The sequence below is a fragment of the Dipodomys spectabilis genome, unplaced genomic scaffold, assembly GCF_019054845.1.
Source record: "Dipodomys spectabilis isolate Male_0828 unplaced genomic scaffold, ASM1905484v1 ptg000002l, whole genome shotgun sequence".
Taxonomy (NCBI): domain Eukaryota; kingdom Metazoa; phylum Chordata; class Mammalia; order Rodentia; family Heteromyidae; genus Dipodomys; species Dipodomys spectabilis.
Window position 1 is genome coordinate 3216667 of NW_024870679.1, and position 13334 is coordinate 3230000.

At 51.1% G+C, this 13334-nt stretch overlaps 1 protein-coding gene across 1 annotated transcript in view; it reads left to right on the forward strand.

Moving 5' to 3' along the window:
* Window positions 1-6393: 6393 nt before the first annotated feature.
* Alx3 (ALX homeobox 3) overlaps window positions 6394-13334 on the forward strand; it is an 11167-nt gene continuing 4226 nt past the window's right edge. The window contains exons 1-2 of the mRNA XM_042685039.1: window positions 6394-6670; window positions 12249-12568. Of these exons, the coding sequence (XP_042540973.1) occupies window positions 6394-6670; window positions 12249-12568 (597 nt within the window). The remainder of the gene's footprint in view (window positions 6671-12248; window positions 12569-13334) is intronic.

A 13334-nucleotide genomic window follows, 5' to 3' on the forward strand; every position in this document is an offset into this window, starting at 1 on the left:
CTTGTAAAGTTCATACCCAGTCTTCTTTCTTTCTCAATTCAGGGAAGAAACTGAATTTCTCAGAGTATTCAGTGGTGTGTGTTTGTAATTCCTTTGAAGGGCCTCCAAATGTGATAATTACATACTTATTAGCCTTATAAAACAACAAATCTGGAATCTGCACTCTGGAACCAATGGATTTCCTGCTGAAATGAGTTCAAGGGGTGCCCTGGCCATCACACTCTGTGAAAACTAGACAACTGAGAAAATGGTCTCACAGAATCTCCCTAGCCCATAACATGACCTCTCCCCATCTACTCACTTCTCCATCCCACCTAAGCCTCAAAGAACATCTGCACTTCCTTTGGTCCTTTTATTTTATTTTATTTTGCTGTCTGTACTGGGGCTTGAACTCAGGGCCTGGGTGCTGTCCCTTACCATTTTTTTTCTCAAAGCTGGTACTCTATCACTCTACCACACCTCTGCTTCTGGATTTTTGCTGACTAATTGGAGCTAAGTGTTTTACAGACTTTTTTTTTTTTTTTGCCAGGATTGGCTTCATACCTCAATCCTCAGATTTCGGCCGCAAGAGTAGCTAGGATTACAGGCATGAGCTACTGGCACTCAGCTCAGGATCCCATTCTTGTTTGTTATTTTTGTGTTGTCTTAATGTCTGCCTGAGGGGTGGTAGTCTTGAGTTCCTTCTTAGAGTAGGAGACATCTAAAGATCTGGAGCTTCACCTTCTTATTTCCTGTGCCTGAAAACTTGAATCTGTGTTCAGCAAACACTACAGACTAGGCCAATGCCTATGAGGCCAGCCTTCCAATCCATGGGGTGTCTCTGGATTCCTGTGCATTCTTCACCTTTGTCTCTCTTCCTCTGACATCAACTAGGCTCAGCAATAGCTAACAAATCTCCTTACTGGGCTTCCTTTCTCTCATCTGCAGGGCTGTTATCTCTGAGATGCTCTCTTTCCCTGCCCTTCCAGACACCTTCATCTGAGTAACACCCACTCAACTTTCTGGATTCAAGCTCAGGGCATCCATGAGTAGTTGTTCCCAGCTGTGATCACAACTGTGCCCAAAGCTAGGAGAAGCATAATCCTCACAGCCCCCATTCCTCCCTGTATGGTGTAAATGCCTATTCATTTGCATCCTCTCCTGCTAGTCTGGAGTCATCTCCAGAGTAAGTGGTACTGTCTGCCTATGTCCTGCCTATGTCTGTGATGTCATACAATCTGGCACATAGAAGGTATTCCACAAAGGTTTGATGAATACATAAATGCATAAAATTAACTAATCAAAGTGTTAAAACTTCCCAGAAGTTGAAACATGACTTCTTTCTACTTACAATAAGAATGAGTTAAAAAAAAAAATCTCATCCACAAACAGTGCCAGTGGCTCAACTTTATCACTCACTATCTTAGAAAGCTGAGATATGAGGATCAAGGTGTGAGGGCAGCACAGGGCAGACAAGTATGTGAGTACCCCCCATAAGCCAGTAAAAAGCCAGAAGTGGAGGTGTGGCTCAAGTGGTAGAATGCCAGCCTTTAGCCTTGAAGGATAAAGCTAAGGGCAGACCTGGAGTTCAAACCCTAGTACTGGTATACACAGGCAATATATATATATCCTCCATGTGTCATAGAACTTCCTATCTTCACTCAAAGGCCATAAGTAGGATAGTAGAGTCATCCCAGGTTCTCAGAACACTGCCGCACACAGACATAACTATACCTCTCTGTACCCTTCCTCCCACCCCACTCCTCCTTACTCCAATCTCAGTGAGGGGAATAGAGAGGAAATACAGGTTCAGGGTAAATTTAGGCTCAGGAAACATCTGTAAAAACACTAACTCATTCAGCCCAGTAAAGCTGGGGCACAGACTCCAGTTATCCAATGGGGAAACTGAGGTTTAGCAGAGTTAAATGGATTTCCCAATGAATAATATGAAATCAAGAGAGGAGGAAAACCAGTTCCAAACTTCCCAGAAAGTTTACCCCACAGCCCAGGATTCAGCCTGACTTGCTTGAATCCTAGCAAAGGATCCTGGCTAGCCACAGCAGAACCCTTAAAAAAAAAATATCATGGGTGAAAAACACCGGATCTGAAGGTTTATTTACCATTCCGTAGCCTGACCTTCCAGGAAGAATGTCACTAATGAGAAACAATCCACTTGGGCTTGCAAACCCAGAATTTTCATAGGGATCAATTTAGGATTCCAGAGTCTAAACCAGACCAGGTCAATGCTGACTGTCTTCCCTTCAGAGGAAAAAAAAAAAAAGAAACTGAGATTTTCCTGCCTGGAAGGAAGTTTTATATATGTCAAACAAATCTCAGATTGGAGGTTACATTCGTGCCATTGTTCCAGACCCTTCTGGAAATCCACTGGGAAATGAAGGACAGCATTTTCCTTGGTAGGGTGTAGGCTGGGGGAAGTAGAAAAGGAAAGGGTGTCAGCAAGAACTGGCTGATTTTCCCTAATTAAAGAACCACCTTACATTAGAGCCAGGAGCAGGAACTCTGCTCGGGAGACAAGATTTCATCCTGATTCACATCACAGGGAAGGTTTGCTTTAGTGTGGATGAAGCAGTCCCCTTCCACAAAAGGACAAGTACCAAGAGTGGGCAAGGGTGGCATCTGTCTTGCTCTTTTTGCTGCATCCTGGTACCCACAAATGGCTGTCATCAGTAGGCCCACCTAGTAGATGAATTAAACAACTAGCCAATAATTTTCATTTCATTTAAAAAGCATCATTTTCATTTAAAAGTAGCTTTTATCAGCAGATGGATGGAGAGTCTCCTCTTCCTCCTCCTCCTCCTCTTCTTCCTCCTCCTTTTCCTCCTCTTCCTCTTCTTCCTCCTCCTCTTTTCTTCTGTACTAGGGTTTGAATTTAGGATCTTGCACTTGCTACACAGGCTTTCAGGCTCTTACCACTTGAGCCATGCCCTCATCCCTTTTTGCTTTCATTATTTTTTGGAATAGGTTCTCTTACATTCATCCATGGGCTGTTCTAGACCATGATCCTCCTATTTATTCTTCTCCCATAACATAAATGAGATAACAAGTATGTACCGCCAAACTCATTTTTTTAATTGGTTGAAATGGGCATCTCTCAAACATGTAGCCCAGGCTGGCTTCAAACACCATCCTCCTATCCTTCCAACTTCCATCTCCCAAATAGCTAGAATTACCAGTATGAGCCATCACACCTGGCTGAGAAAAAGTTTTTTCTAAAATTAAGAACGAAATGTTTCTTATTACATGACCTATAATTCACTGGATCATCTATAGTGCATCTCTTAATTCTGTGTACAATGTTATCAGTGACCAATGCTAATTCAAAGAGTTATTAAATAGCACGAATGGTAAACTCACAAAATCTCTTAAAACTTTGCCCTACATCTGAGCGGGTCATAAAACCACTCAGGTGTTAGACACTCTGCTTCATTTGGTCTCAGCTTAGCAGAAACCACCTTTCCCCAGACTCCACAGCTGGGTGCCACTTGGTGCTGATGAAGGCAGCAGTGCAGCAACCCTCAGACTTACTCTGCCCTCAGCACTGTCTGGCCTCAACTCCCATTTAAGGAAGAAACCTCAACCTTCCCATTGAGAAAACAAGCACATTCCGTGAACGATTTCAACTTTATCATATTAGCTGAAGAAGGACTTGAGAGTCACGTATGGCAGGTGGGTGGCAGGGGGTGGGTATGGATCTAGTTCTGCTTCTAACTGGCTGTGTCCAAACTGAACGAATGGCCCCATTCTGTGACCTCAAGTTCTTCCTCTGTAAAACAGCACTAAGACTGGCTGGCCAGGCCCTGAGTTCAAGCACCAGGATACACACACACACACACACACACACACACACACACACACACACACACACACACACTAATCTAGAGTTAATAAATGTGCCTACTGCAAGGATTGTTTTAGAGACTAAATAAATCTAAGGGCATAGACTAAATGAACAAATGTCCAGCATGTTTTTATTATGCATAGGTACTTGATCATAAAACAGGGTCCTCTGCAGTACTCCATGATCTCCCAAGCTGCCTAAGGAAAGTTAAGTAATGAGATGTTCTGTTGTTGCAATTTTCTATACACCTGCTCCACCAAACTCCTCCCACACCAGATATGTATAAAGGTATGTGTTTGTCCCAGTAGCTTAAAATCAGGCAGGAGAGATTTCTCTTGGTGTCCTGTGTGGTATGGTCCTTAGAGGAAACCCTCTAGGAAGGGCAATCCCTTATGTCCACCAAACTTGAATGTAGTCTAAACCTTCCTTGGTAACATCATGGCAGCATGGAAATAGATGCAATTGTTCAGTGTAAATTTCAGGAGGAATTTCCTGCCTTGAGAAAGGCTGTTAAGTCGTAGGGACAGTGTCCTAGATCTATGCCCATAGGCAGCCTCAGATGGAAATCTGGAATCAGATGCTTTCTGTCAATTCAGTAATAGAATCCAGAAATCTGGGTTCCCATTCTGGATAAACCACCACCAGCATTATCATTATCATCATTGTCTCTTAAATTAGCACGGTACAGAAAAACATGAGTGCTTCTCAAATACCCCCTCACCCCATGTGCGTGACATATTTTTATGATGAGGAAACCGAGGCACAGAAAATGTATTGTGTGAGGTAAAAGACCCAGCATTTAATCTAGGCTGCCCTGTTAACTTGTTGGTGACATTTTTTTTTTTCCTGTGTCGTACTTTCATCCAAGCTGCTTGATAACTTTGCTGAACCAATGTCCTGAACTAACACATCCTCCTTGGAAGGGAACAATATCTAACTACCAGTTATTGAAACACTGTATTGATGATCAGTGCAAGTTGGTTGCTAGAGCTGGGATCCACTGCTCTCTGGAGACCGGATTCCTCTGGAATGGCCAGAGTGAAAGCTTAATTTTGAGCTGAGCCACCCTCTAGGCTGGAAATATCAGCCCCAGGTGCTTCCATCTCTCTGCCCAGTGTGCAGTCTGTGCTTAGGGGCCCTAATGGCCATAATGCCTCCAATGTGGTGTTTAAACCAATAAGGCTGCAAAGAAGTCACGGTATGTTTAATAATGGCTTAATGACTCCTTGTGAGATGCAAGACTTCTGGTTCCTGTTTGGCCTTGATTTACAGCCCAACTCTGGCTGTGGACAGCCAAGAAACCCCCTCTAAGCCTCTAACGGAAGAGGGAGGTGTTCACACCAGGCCTCTTAGATTCCTTTAAAAAATCAAGAATTCAAATGAAATACAAATGATGTTTGACTCCCCAACCCCTCTTACTAATCTCTGGGGGCAACTGAGAATATAACTGTTTTAACCCAGACCCAGAGGCTCTCCATTCATGGTAAGGGAGTCTGGTCCTAAGGCCTTCTTGTATTTCTTTCCAACTTTTCTTCAGTAGGTTTTTGTTTTTTAGGATCTTTTGTTGTTGTTTCTGTCTTTCCAGTCATGCTAAACTACAGCCCCAATCCGATGTTTCTTTGGGGCTGGTGAAACTCTTTTAGGAGATGTGGTTCTACTCATCTCCTCCAAAAAGGGAGCAACAGAGCCCAGGGGTCTGAGCTGCAAAAAGTAGTATTTCAGTCTGTCGCCAAACCACCCAAGGCATTCACTCCATGCACGCAACTCCCTTCTATTGCATTTTTATCTGATCCATAGCCTGTTATGCTGGACCCTGTTCTGGCTTGGGAGCCTCTCACTCACTGTCTGTTCTGGCCTGCCTGGGCTCCGTGGTTGAATACCCTGACCTCCAAGTCAGATGAGGAGGGGCCTGACATTCCAGGCCCCAAAGCTAATTAATGATAGCGTCCAGACTCAGGCTTAGAACTGTTTCCACACACGGTACCCAATGACTCCAGCACAGGGGTGCAAAGCAAGAGGCATCTAGGGAATGAGTTTATTTCTCCCAGTTCCCAGCAAAAAGAGCCAAGGAAAGGGACAGCCCAACCCTTCCGCCAGACTGATGTCGGGAGATCAGGCCTACAAGGGTTTGCTGGGGGAGGAGATCTGCTCATTAACTCCACTCCCTCACCAGGGACTTGGGTCCCTGGGCCCGAGTTCAGGACCCTGGGCCGGGACTCGCCCCGGATAAAGTTCATAAAGGGTCCTTGCCCTCCAATGGAGGGTTTCCGCCTCCTCTCCTCCGACTGCCTTGGGAACACCGCGCTCAGGGTGAAGCAGGGGGGTTCCCGGACTCCGAGGGGTTAACCCGCGCGGGGGCGCACGTGACGTGGATAGTTCCAGCATTAAGTCAGAGGCGCGGCCCCCTCCTCTGCCCCCTCCGCCCCCCGCGGCGCGCGCCGCTCCCGGGGGCTCCGCGCCCCCGAGCCCAGGTCCCTCCCCCTTGGCGGGCGCTCACAGGCCGGGCGGGTAGCGCGAGCCCCGGAGCCCCCGCGGCCTGTGCGCCCCAAGCCGGCATGGACCCTGAGCGCTGCACGCCTTTCGCTGTGGGGCCCGCGCCGGGTCCCTATGCGGCCGCTGGGGACGAGCCTCCAGGCCCGCAGGGAACTCCCGACGCGGCGCCTCACCTGCATCCCGTGCCACCCCGAGGCCCGAGGCTGCCCCGTTTCCCGGCCTGCGGGCCTCTGGAGCCCTACCTCCCAGAGCCGGCCAAGCCGCCCGCCAAGTACCTGCAGGACCTCGGGCCCGGCCCCGCGCTTAACGGCGGCCACTTCTACGAGGGCCCCGCGGAAGGTAACGCGCGGCGTGGCGCGGCGGGTAGCCCGCAGCCAGACCCTCTCCCCTTCCCTACCCCGGCCCGCCCCGGCCTCTCTGCTTCTCTCTCGGGTCGCCTAGATCTCAGCTCTTTGCCCTTTTCGCCACGGCAACCACGGTATCCAGATTGCCGCTAGCCCGGGCCAGGCGAAAGCCAGTGCGGCGCGGGAGGCAGGGTCATCCGTTTCCCCAGGATCGGGAGGCGGGAAGTCGAGGGGAGGGTAAAGCGGCGACGTCCCCGGGCACCGTCGCAATGAAAATAAGACGTCTGGTTTGGCCGGCCGGCTTTGGGCTGGAACTGCCACCGACCCAGAAGCCTGGATTGGGCCGAGGGCCCGGGAGCCGCAATGAGCCCCGACGCTGCGGGAGACTCGCTCCGCTTTTGTGTGTGGCTTTCCTGGAGGATTCGGAGGCTGGGCCTCGACCTAGAGAGGCCAAGTCGGCTCCAGCCGAAGGCTGCGGCCTGATCGGACCCGCCTCTCCTCCCTTGCTCGGGCCGGGCCTCGGCGGGAAGGGCGCAGCCCGTGCCTTAAGTGGAATGGGGGAATGGCTGCGGATCGTCCCGCAATCTTGGGGCCATGCTCAAGACTCTTAATTTCTCCGACTAACCTGGCCTCCCCGTCGTTACGCATGGTGATGGTCGTCCTTCGGGGAGAGTTGGCATCCTCACCGCACCAGATCGTCACTGCTGGGCCGTGGAGAGCCTCTCTGGGTGGGTCTGAATCCTGGGTGCTTCTGAGTCGTAGGCTGGTGTCCTGGGTGCTAAAGGCCGGTTGGGCCATGCCATGGTTCCAGGATTGCGCCCGATCGCTGGGGCCTGGCAGGCTGGTGGGCGCCCACGCCCACCCTACCCAGGCCGCCACCCTTCACGGCGGAGATCCGCTCCGTAGTTGAGCCTAGGGAAGAGAGGGGTCCCTGGGAGATCCCGCCCAGCTCTGCCGCAGCCTGTGCGGTCCTGGCGTCTCTCAGGCTTCCACGCAGTGGCTGGGCAGCTCGGGTCTTCGTCCAGCCGGGGTGGTGGGAATGTGGAAGGGAGGGCAGGGAGGTGTGTGGGGGTCAGCGGAGGAAATGAGCGGGTCCGCGGAGCTTCGTGTCTCTGCCCTTTGAAAGAAGCTCTCCTGATAAAAACCACAGTTGGGACTTAATGAGAAGCAGTTGGCCTGGCTCCTCTGATCCCTGCCAGACGCGGCGGCCGAGCAGCACTTCAAGCACCGCAAGGGACAGGTACTAGAGCGCGGCGCGGCGGGCGCTGCCCACTCCTGGGCCGGCGGTGCGGCTGCTGGCGCTCATCCTTCACCCATGGCCCCGGGCGCCTGGACCGGCCCGAGCTGAGCGCGCCGCCGAGAGCGCAGGGGAGGAACCTGGCGTCCTAGGATCCGACGGCGAGCGTGTCAACGACAACGAAATGCGGAGTAAGACCACCCCAAAGCGCAAACAATGACCAAAAAGCAGGGCGGGGAACTGGACACAACAGCGGAGCAGGGCGGAGAGAACCAAGGAGTCAGAGGAACGGAAGAGTACATGAACGACAAAAAAAAAAAAAAGAAAGAAAGAAAAGAGAAGGAAGCAAAGAGAAGATTTGATCGAACGAAGCGGGTAAATGAGGAGAGAAGAGACGAAGGAGAAAAAGGAGGGAATGAAAGGGGACGTCCTAAAAAGAACAGAACTAAATGAGAACCGGTGGGGAAGACTAGTCCATGCTCTGCAGACAAACCAAACGAGGAGATCCCGCCGACGCTGGCCCTCGGGGAAGCCCTGGCCGGGCTGCCGTGACTGGGGAGGATCGACTCCCGCAGGCTGGAGCCTCCCTTAGTGACAAATTGTAGTCAAAGGGGAAATATGCCTTATGTTCTTTTTTTAAAAGAGGTTAATTATACTATTTTTATTCATTTAATAGGGGAAAACAAAAATCAATCGGGTAATAGAAAATGAGAGAGTCTAGAAAAGGGAATACCTAAGTGGTAAAAATGCATAGAAAACATGGTACCAATAACGACACAGGTCAGTGAGCGCGCCGCTGCGTCCCATCTGCCCGGCGGGTCTCTGCCTAGGTGGAGCAGTTGCGCGCTCTGGAGCCGGGGGCGCACTGCGCTGCTCCTTTCCCGGCCGCCCCCCGCGCCAGCCTCTGTCCACCCGTTGAAGAGCACAGCCAGTTCGAGATGCCCAGCTCGAGATGCGCTAGCCACCCTCATTCCCGCGATGAGTGGCCACTGGGAAGTTTCTGCCCTCCTGGGGGCTGTTCAGCCTTTCTCCTCCAAGCTTGGTCTTTCGGCTGCAGCGGAGGTGGCAAGTGACCACTGCTGGGGTTTGTTAGTTGAAGCTGAGACACCCCATCCCGCGCCGCCCCCCAGACCAGACGCGGCCAACGGTGGATGCAGTAAGTCCTCGCTGTGATCTCTAGGCTAATGCTGAGCACCTCTACCTGAAGCACCAAGAATCCACCAGGATTCTTCAGTTGGCAGTTATGTCCACACAGGTCTCAGGGAACTCTGCAGCCCACTCAATGAAATCAGTGTAGCAACAGGAACTAGATGAGTTGGGTTGTAAGGAGAGATGAAAGCTAAGTAGGTGGTGGATCTTAACACCTGCCACAATGGACACCAACCATCTGGATGCTAGGGCACCTAGCAGGCCCGGGGAGCAGTTCCTGCACAGTGGCTTGGAGCAGCATCTAGTTGGAGATTAGGTAACCCCCACCAGCACCTCCGTGGTTTGCCAAGGTGTAAAGGCAGGCAGCTTAGGGGAGGAAGAGCACCATTGACACATTAAAGGTCCTGGTTCTTGGCTTTCATTTCAGAACAGCATGTGGCTGTGGTCCCAGATTGTGTAGGCCCAGGACACTCCAGGAGCTGAGCCTCAGGCTTCCAGTGTCCAACATAAAGACCTTCCCACCACCAACATTGTCTGGACAAAGTTTAGCCCCACTAATGTTCCCTACTTAACAAAGTCACTTTTCCTGACAAGCTTAAATTACTGCTGGCTTCTACTTCTGAGCTTCTGGGATTTTTCTTGATTGCCATCCTCCATTTATCTCAGACTTCCTTTTGGGTCTGCTCTTTCTGGGTCTGTCTCCTCTGGAAAAGGAGGTGGATGCTGCCCTCTGGAATCCTCTAGTCAGATCAAGGCAATGGCAACCGTAGCCCCAGGAGCAGTTCTCTGGTCCTTTGAGAGGGATAGGTAGGATGGGAGGTGATCAGAAGCCAGTGCGCATGGACACTTGCAGGTAGCCGCTCTGAAAAAATCTGCTGTACTGTGTTTCATTTTCATCCCTTGACTGTCAGCTAGGTGGCTCAGGATCAAGAAGACAAACCACAGGAGCTCAAATCCCATCATATCCTCTAGGCAGATTCTTACTGGGACCAAACAGAGAGGGTGCAAGAGGCAGAGGGAAAACCCCAGGACTTTGGAGAAGTCTCTGTAATGTCAATACTCTCTGAACCCCTGCCCTGAGCTCTTTCCACTCTCTGTCTCTCTGTCTCTCTCTGTCTCTTTCTTTCTTTTTCTTTCTTTCTTTCCCCCCTCATGTCCAGTACACTTCCCATGATGCCGACTTCCCTCTCAGACTACTTTATGAACTTACCATGTGTGGCTATCCCCTTCCTTATTCTCATTACCATTTTCAATTACTTGGTTCAACTTTTCTTTTTCTCTCTCTCTCTCTCTCTCTTTCTTTCTTTCTTTCTTTCTTTCTTTCTTTCTTTCTTTCTTTCTTTCTTTCTTTCATTCTTTCATCAATTATGGAGCTTAAACTCAGAGCCTAAGCATTATCCCTGAGCTTTATCACTCAAGGCTTGTGCTCTACCATTTTGAGCCACAGCACCACTTTTGGTTTTCTGGTGGTTAATTGGAGATAAGAGTCTGATGGACTTCCCTGTCTAGGCTGGCTTTGAACCACAATCCTCAGATTGTAGCCACAGCTCCACCCCTGGGTTTTTTGTTTTTTGGGGGGTTTTTTTGGCAGTTTATTGGAGATAAGGAGCCAGGATTACAGGCATGAGCCATCCGTGTCAGGCTTTGGTTCAACTTTGATTCCTCCTTTCTAACCAAAAGACTTACCCTAGAACCAAAATCAGTTGGCCAAGAACAGAAGGCAGGGACTGGAGATATTCTTCCACCTCGGTTCCACACAAGTCATAAAGGAGACCTGGTGCCTGAGCTGTTACTGTAGGCTAGGCATACCCAGAGGGTAGGCCCTATCTAACAGCCCCAAGTTTCCAGGACATGCATGGGGAGCTTATTGTACAGCCTGGGTGGCCCTGGCAGGTCAGTACCTTCCAGCTGAGAAAAACTTTGCCCGGTTTGTCCTCCAGACAGGAACTCATCTGTCCCAGATCCTGAAAAGCCCATATCTCCAGTTGCACTCCACCCCCCACAGCTGTAATCTTGACACCAAGTCCCTGGGAAGAAACAGACTCTTGGTGCCAGCTAGCTGGGCCTCCTGGGGGCTGGGCCCCCACTGGAGATGGGCCTGGGGCCAGAGAAAGGGCTATGTAAGGCAGTGGGGCGTCTTTTTGGCGTCATGGCTGCCATCCCAGTGGACTGTGGAGGAAGAATTTCACGGGGACACTGCTGGGGGTCCTTGCCAGAGGGAAAGGGCAGGGCCCTCAGGGTGACCTATTTTTCACCATGCCCTGTCAGTTGGTCGTCATGGTGGGATTTTGCCAAGCTTCCTGAACGAGGGTTAGCACGTCAGAGTGGGGCTACTGGGAACTGTTCCCAGGCCACAATCACGCCCTCCCCTGCCTCTTAATCATAGGCCATGGAGGAGTAGTCAGGAACTCCTGAGCAGGGCAGGCAGTGAATAAGGGAGAGAGGGGCTATGACACTGGTCACCCACTCTCCAGTAAGCATGACCGATCTGGGCCTCTATGCTGAAGCTTGAGTCCTTGCCCAGACATCACAGCTGAAGAGGAATGGAGAGAGGCAAACCCCTCTGGAATCTTGTCTCAACTTGCCCTTTATACCCCAGAGCTGAAGGATTTGATGTTGACCTGAAACTTTGGGTTCCGAGAAGGAGACACAGCCAGGCCAGCCAAAGGTGATCTAGACATTTGTGTCCATTGCCTGCCTGGCCCTGGGCGCAGAGGCAGAAGCTGAGGGCATGGGAACCAAGGCCTGCAGCCTCAGAACAAGGGAGCACTTCCTGGCAGGGGTGGGAGATGTCAGCCACCCCATTGTCACCCCCCCCCCCCCCCCCCCCCGCCCTTGGCCCTGCCAGGGTGGCGGGCCATGCCATGGCGCCAACCCTGGCACCTCCACACCCTCTAGGACACACCACCACAGAGCACTTCCCCGAAATGAACCCCCTTCTGGCCCCAGCAGATCCACCCAGACCACAGAGCACATGGTTCCCTAGGGCCCCCTCCCCAGCTGGAGGCTCAGCAGGCAGGCCTCTGAATGCCAGGCTCCCTTGGAGGGTGGCTGCCTGGGAGGAAGGGAAGGGAAGGGGAAGGAAGGGGGAGGCGGGGACTGGAGCGTCAATGCTCTTCCCCTCCCTCCATTCCACCCACAAAACCCCCTGTTCTGTTTCCATCCTCCTTTTTGTTTTCCATTGCAGCTGAGGAGAAAGCCTCCAAAGCCGCCACCAGCTTCCCCCAGCTGCCCTTGGACTGCCGAGGGGGGCCCAGAGACGGGCCCTCTAACTTGCAAGGCTCCCCAGGCCCCTGCTTGGCCAACCTACGCGTCCCTGTTTCCCCGGGACTCCCTGACTCCATGGAGTTGTCCAAGAACAAGAGCAAGAAGCGCCGGAACCGCACGACTTTCAGCACATTCCAGCTGGAAGAGTTGGAGAAAGTCTTCCAGAAAACTCACTACCCTGACGTGTATGCCCGGGAACAGCTGGCTCTGCGCACTGATCTGACTGAGGCCCGAGTACAGGTGAGGCCATGGTGGGCACCAAGATCTCTGGATACCCAGCCACTGGGGCCATGGACCAGACCACAGAAAGGCTGGGAGATATGACACTGGTTTCTCACACTGCTGCTTGGCCCTCGTTTACTCTCCATGCCCAGCTTTACTGCAGCCACAGACTCTTTGGGTCCAAATTGAGTTTTATACATGTGTTTGGGGAGAATTAGGCTCTTAGATCTATCTGAGACTGACTCTCTCTCTCTCTCTCTCTCTCTCTCTCTCTCTTTGGAGGGGTTGGCGTGGAAGTAGCACTGAGGCTCAAGTGGTAGAGTGCTAGCCTTGAGCTGAATAGCTCAGGGACAGCACCCAGGCTCTGAGTTCAAGACCAACCAAAAAAACAAAAAGAGAGAGAGTGTGTGTGTGGAGGGGTTGGGGTCTGGGCCTGCAGCTGTTCCTGAGCTGCTTTTGCTCAAGGATAGCATTGTACCACTTGAGCCACAGCTCCATTTCTGGGTTTTTTTTTTGGTAGTTTATTGGAGATAAGAGTCTCATAGGCTTGCCTGCCTAGGTTGGTTTTGAACCATAATCCTCAGACTTCAGCCTCCTAATTAGCTTGGATTACAGGTGTGAGCGACCCTAGGATCTGAGAATCTTAACATTGTCACTTACTAGCTAGCTGGTCAAATGAATTGAGGGTATGTTATGGGACCTTATTTCCCACTTCAGGAAAAAGAAATGAGAGTAGCAATTTAGTCCCTTAAGAATCATAGGTTTGGCAGCATTTTGGAAGCAG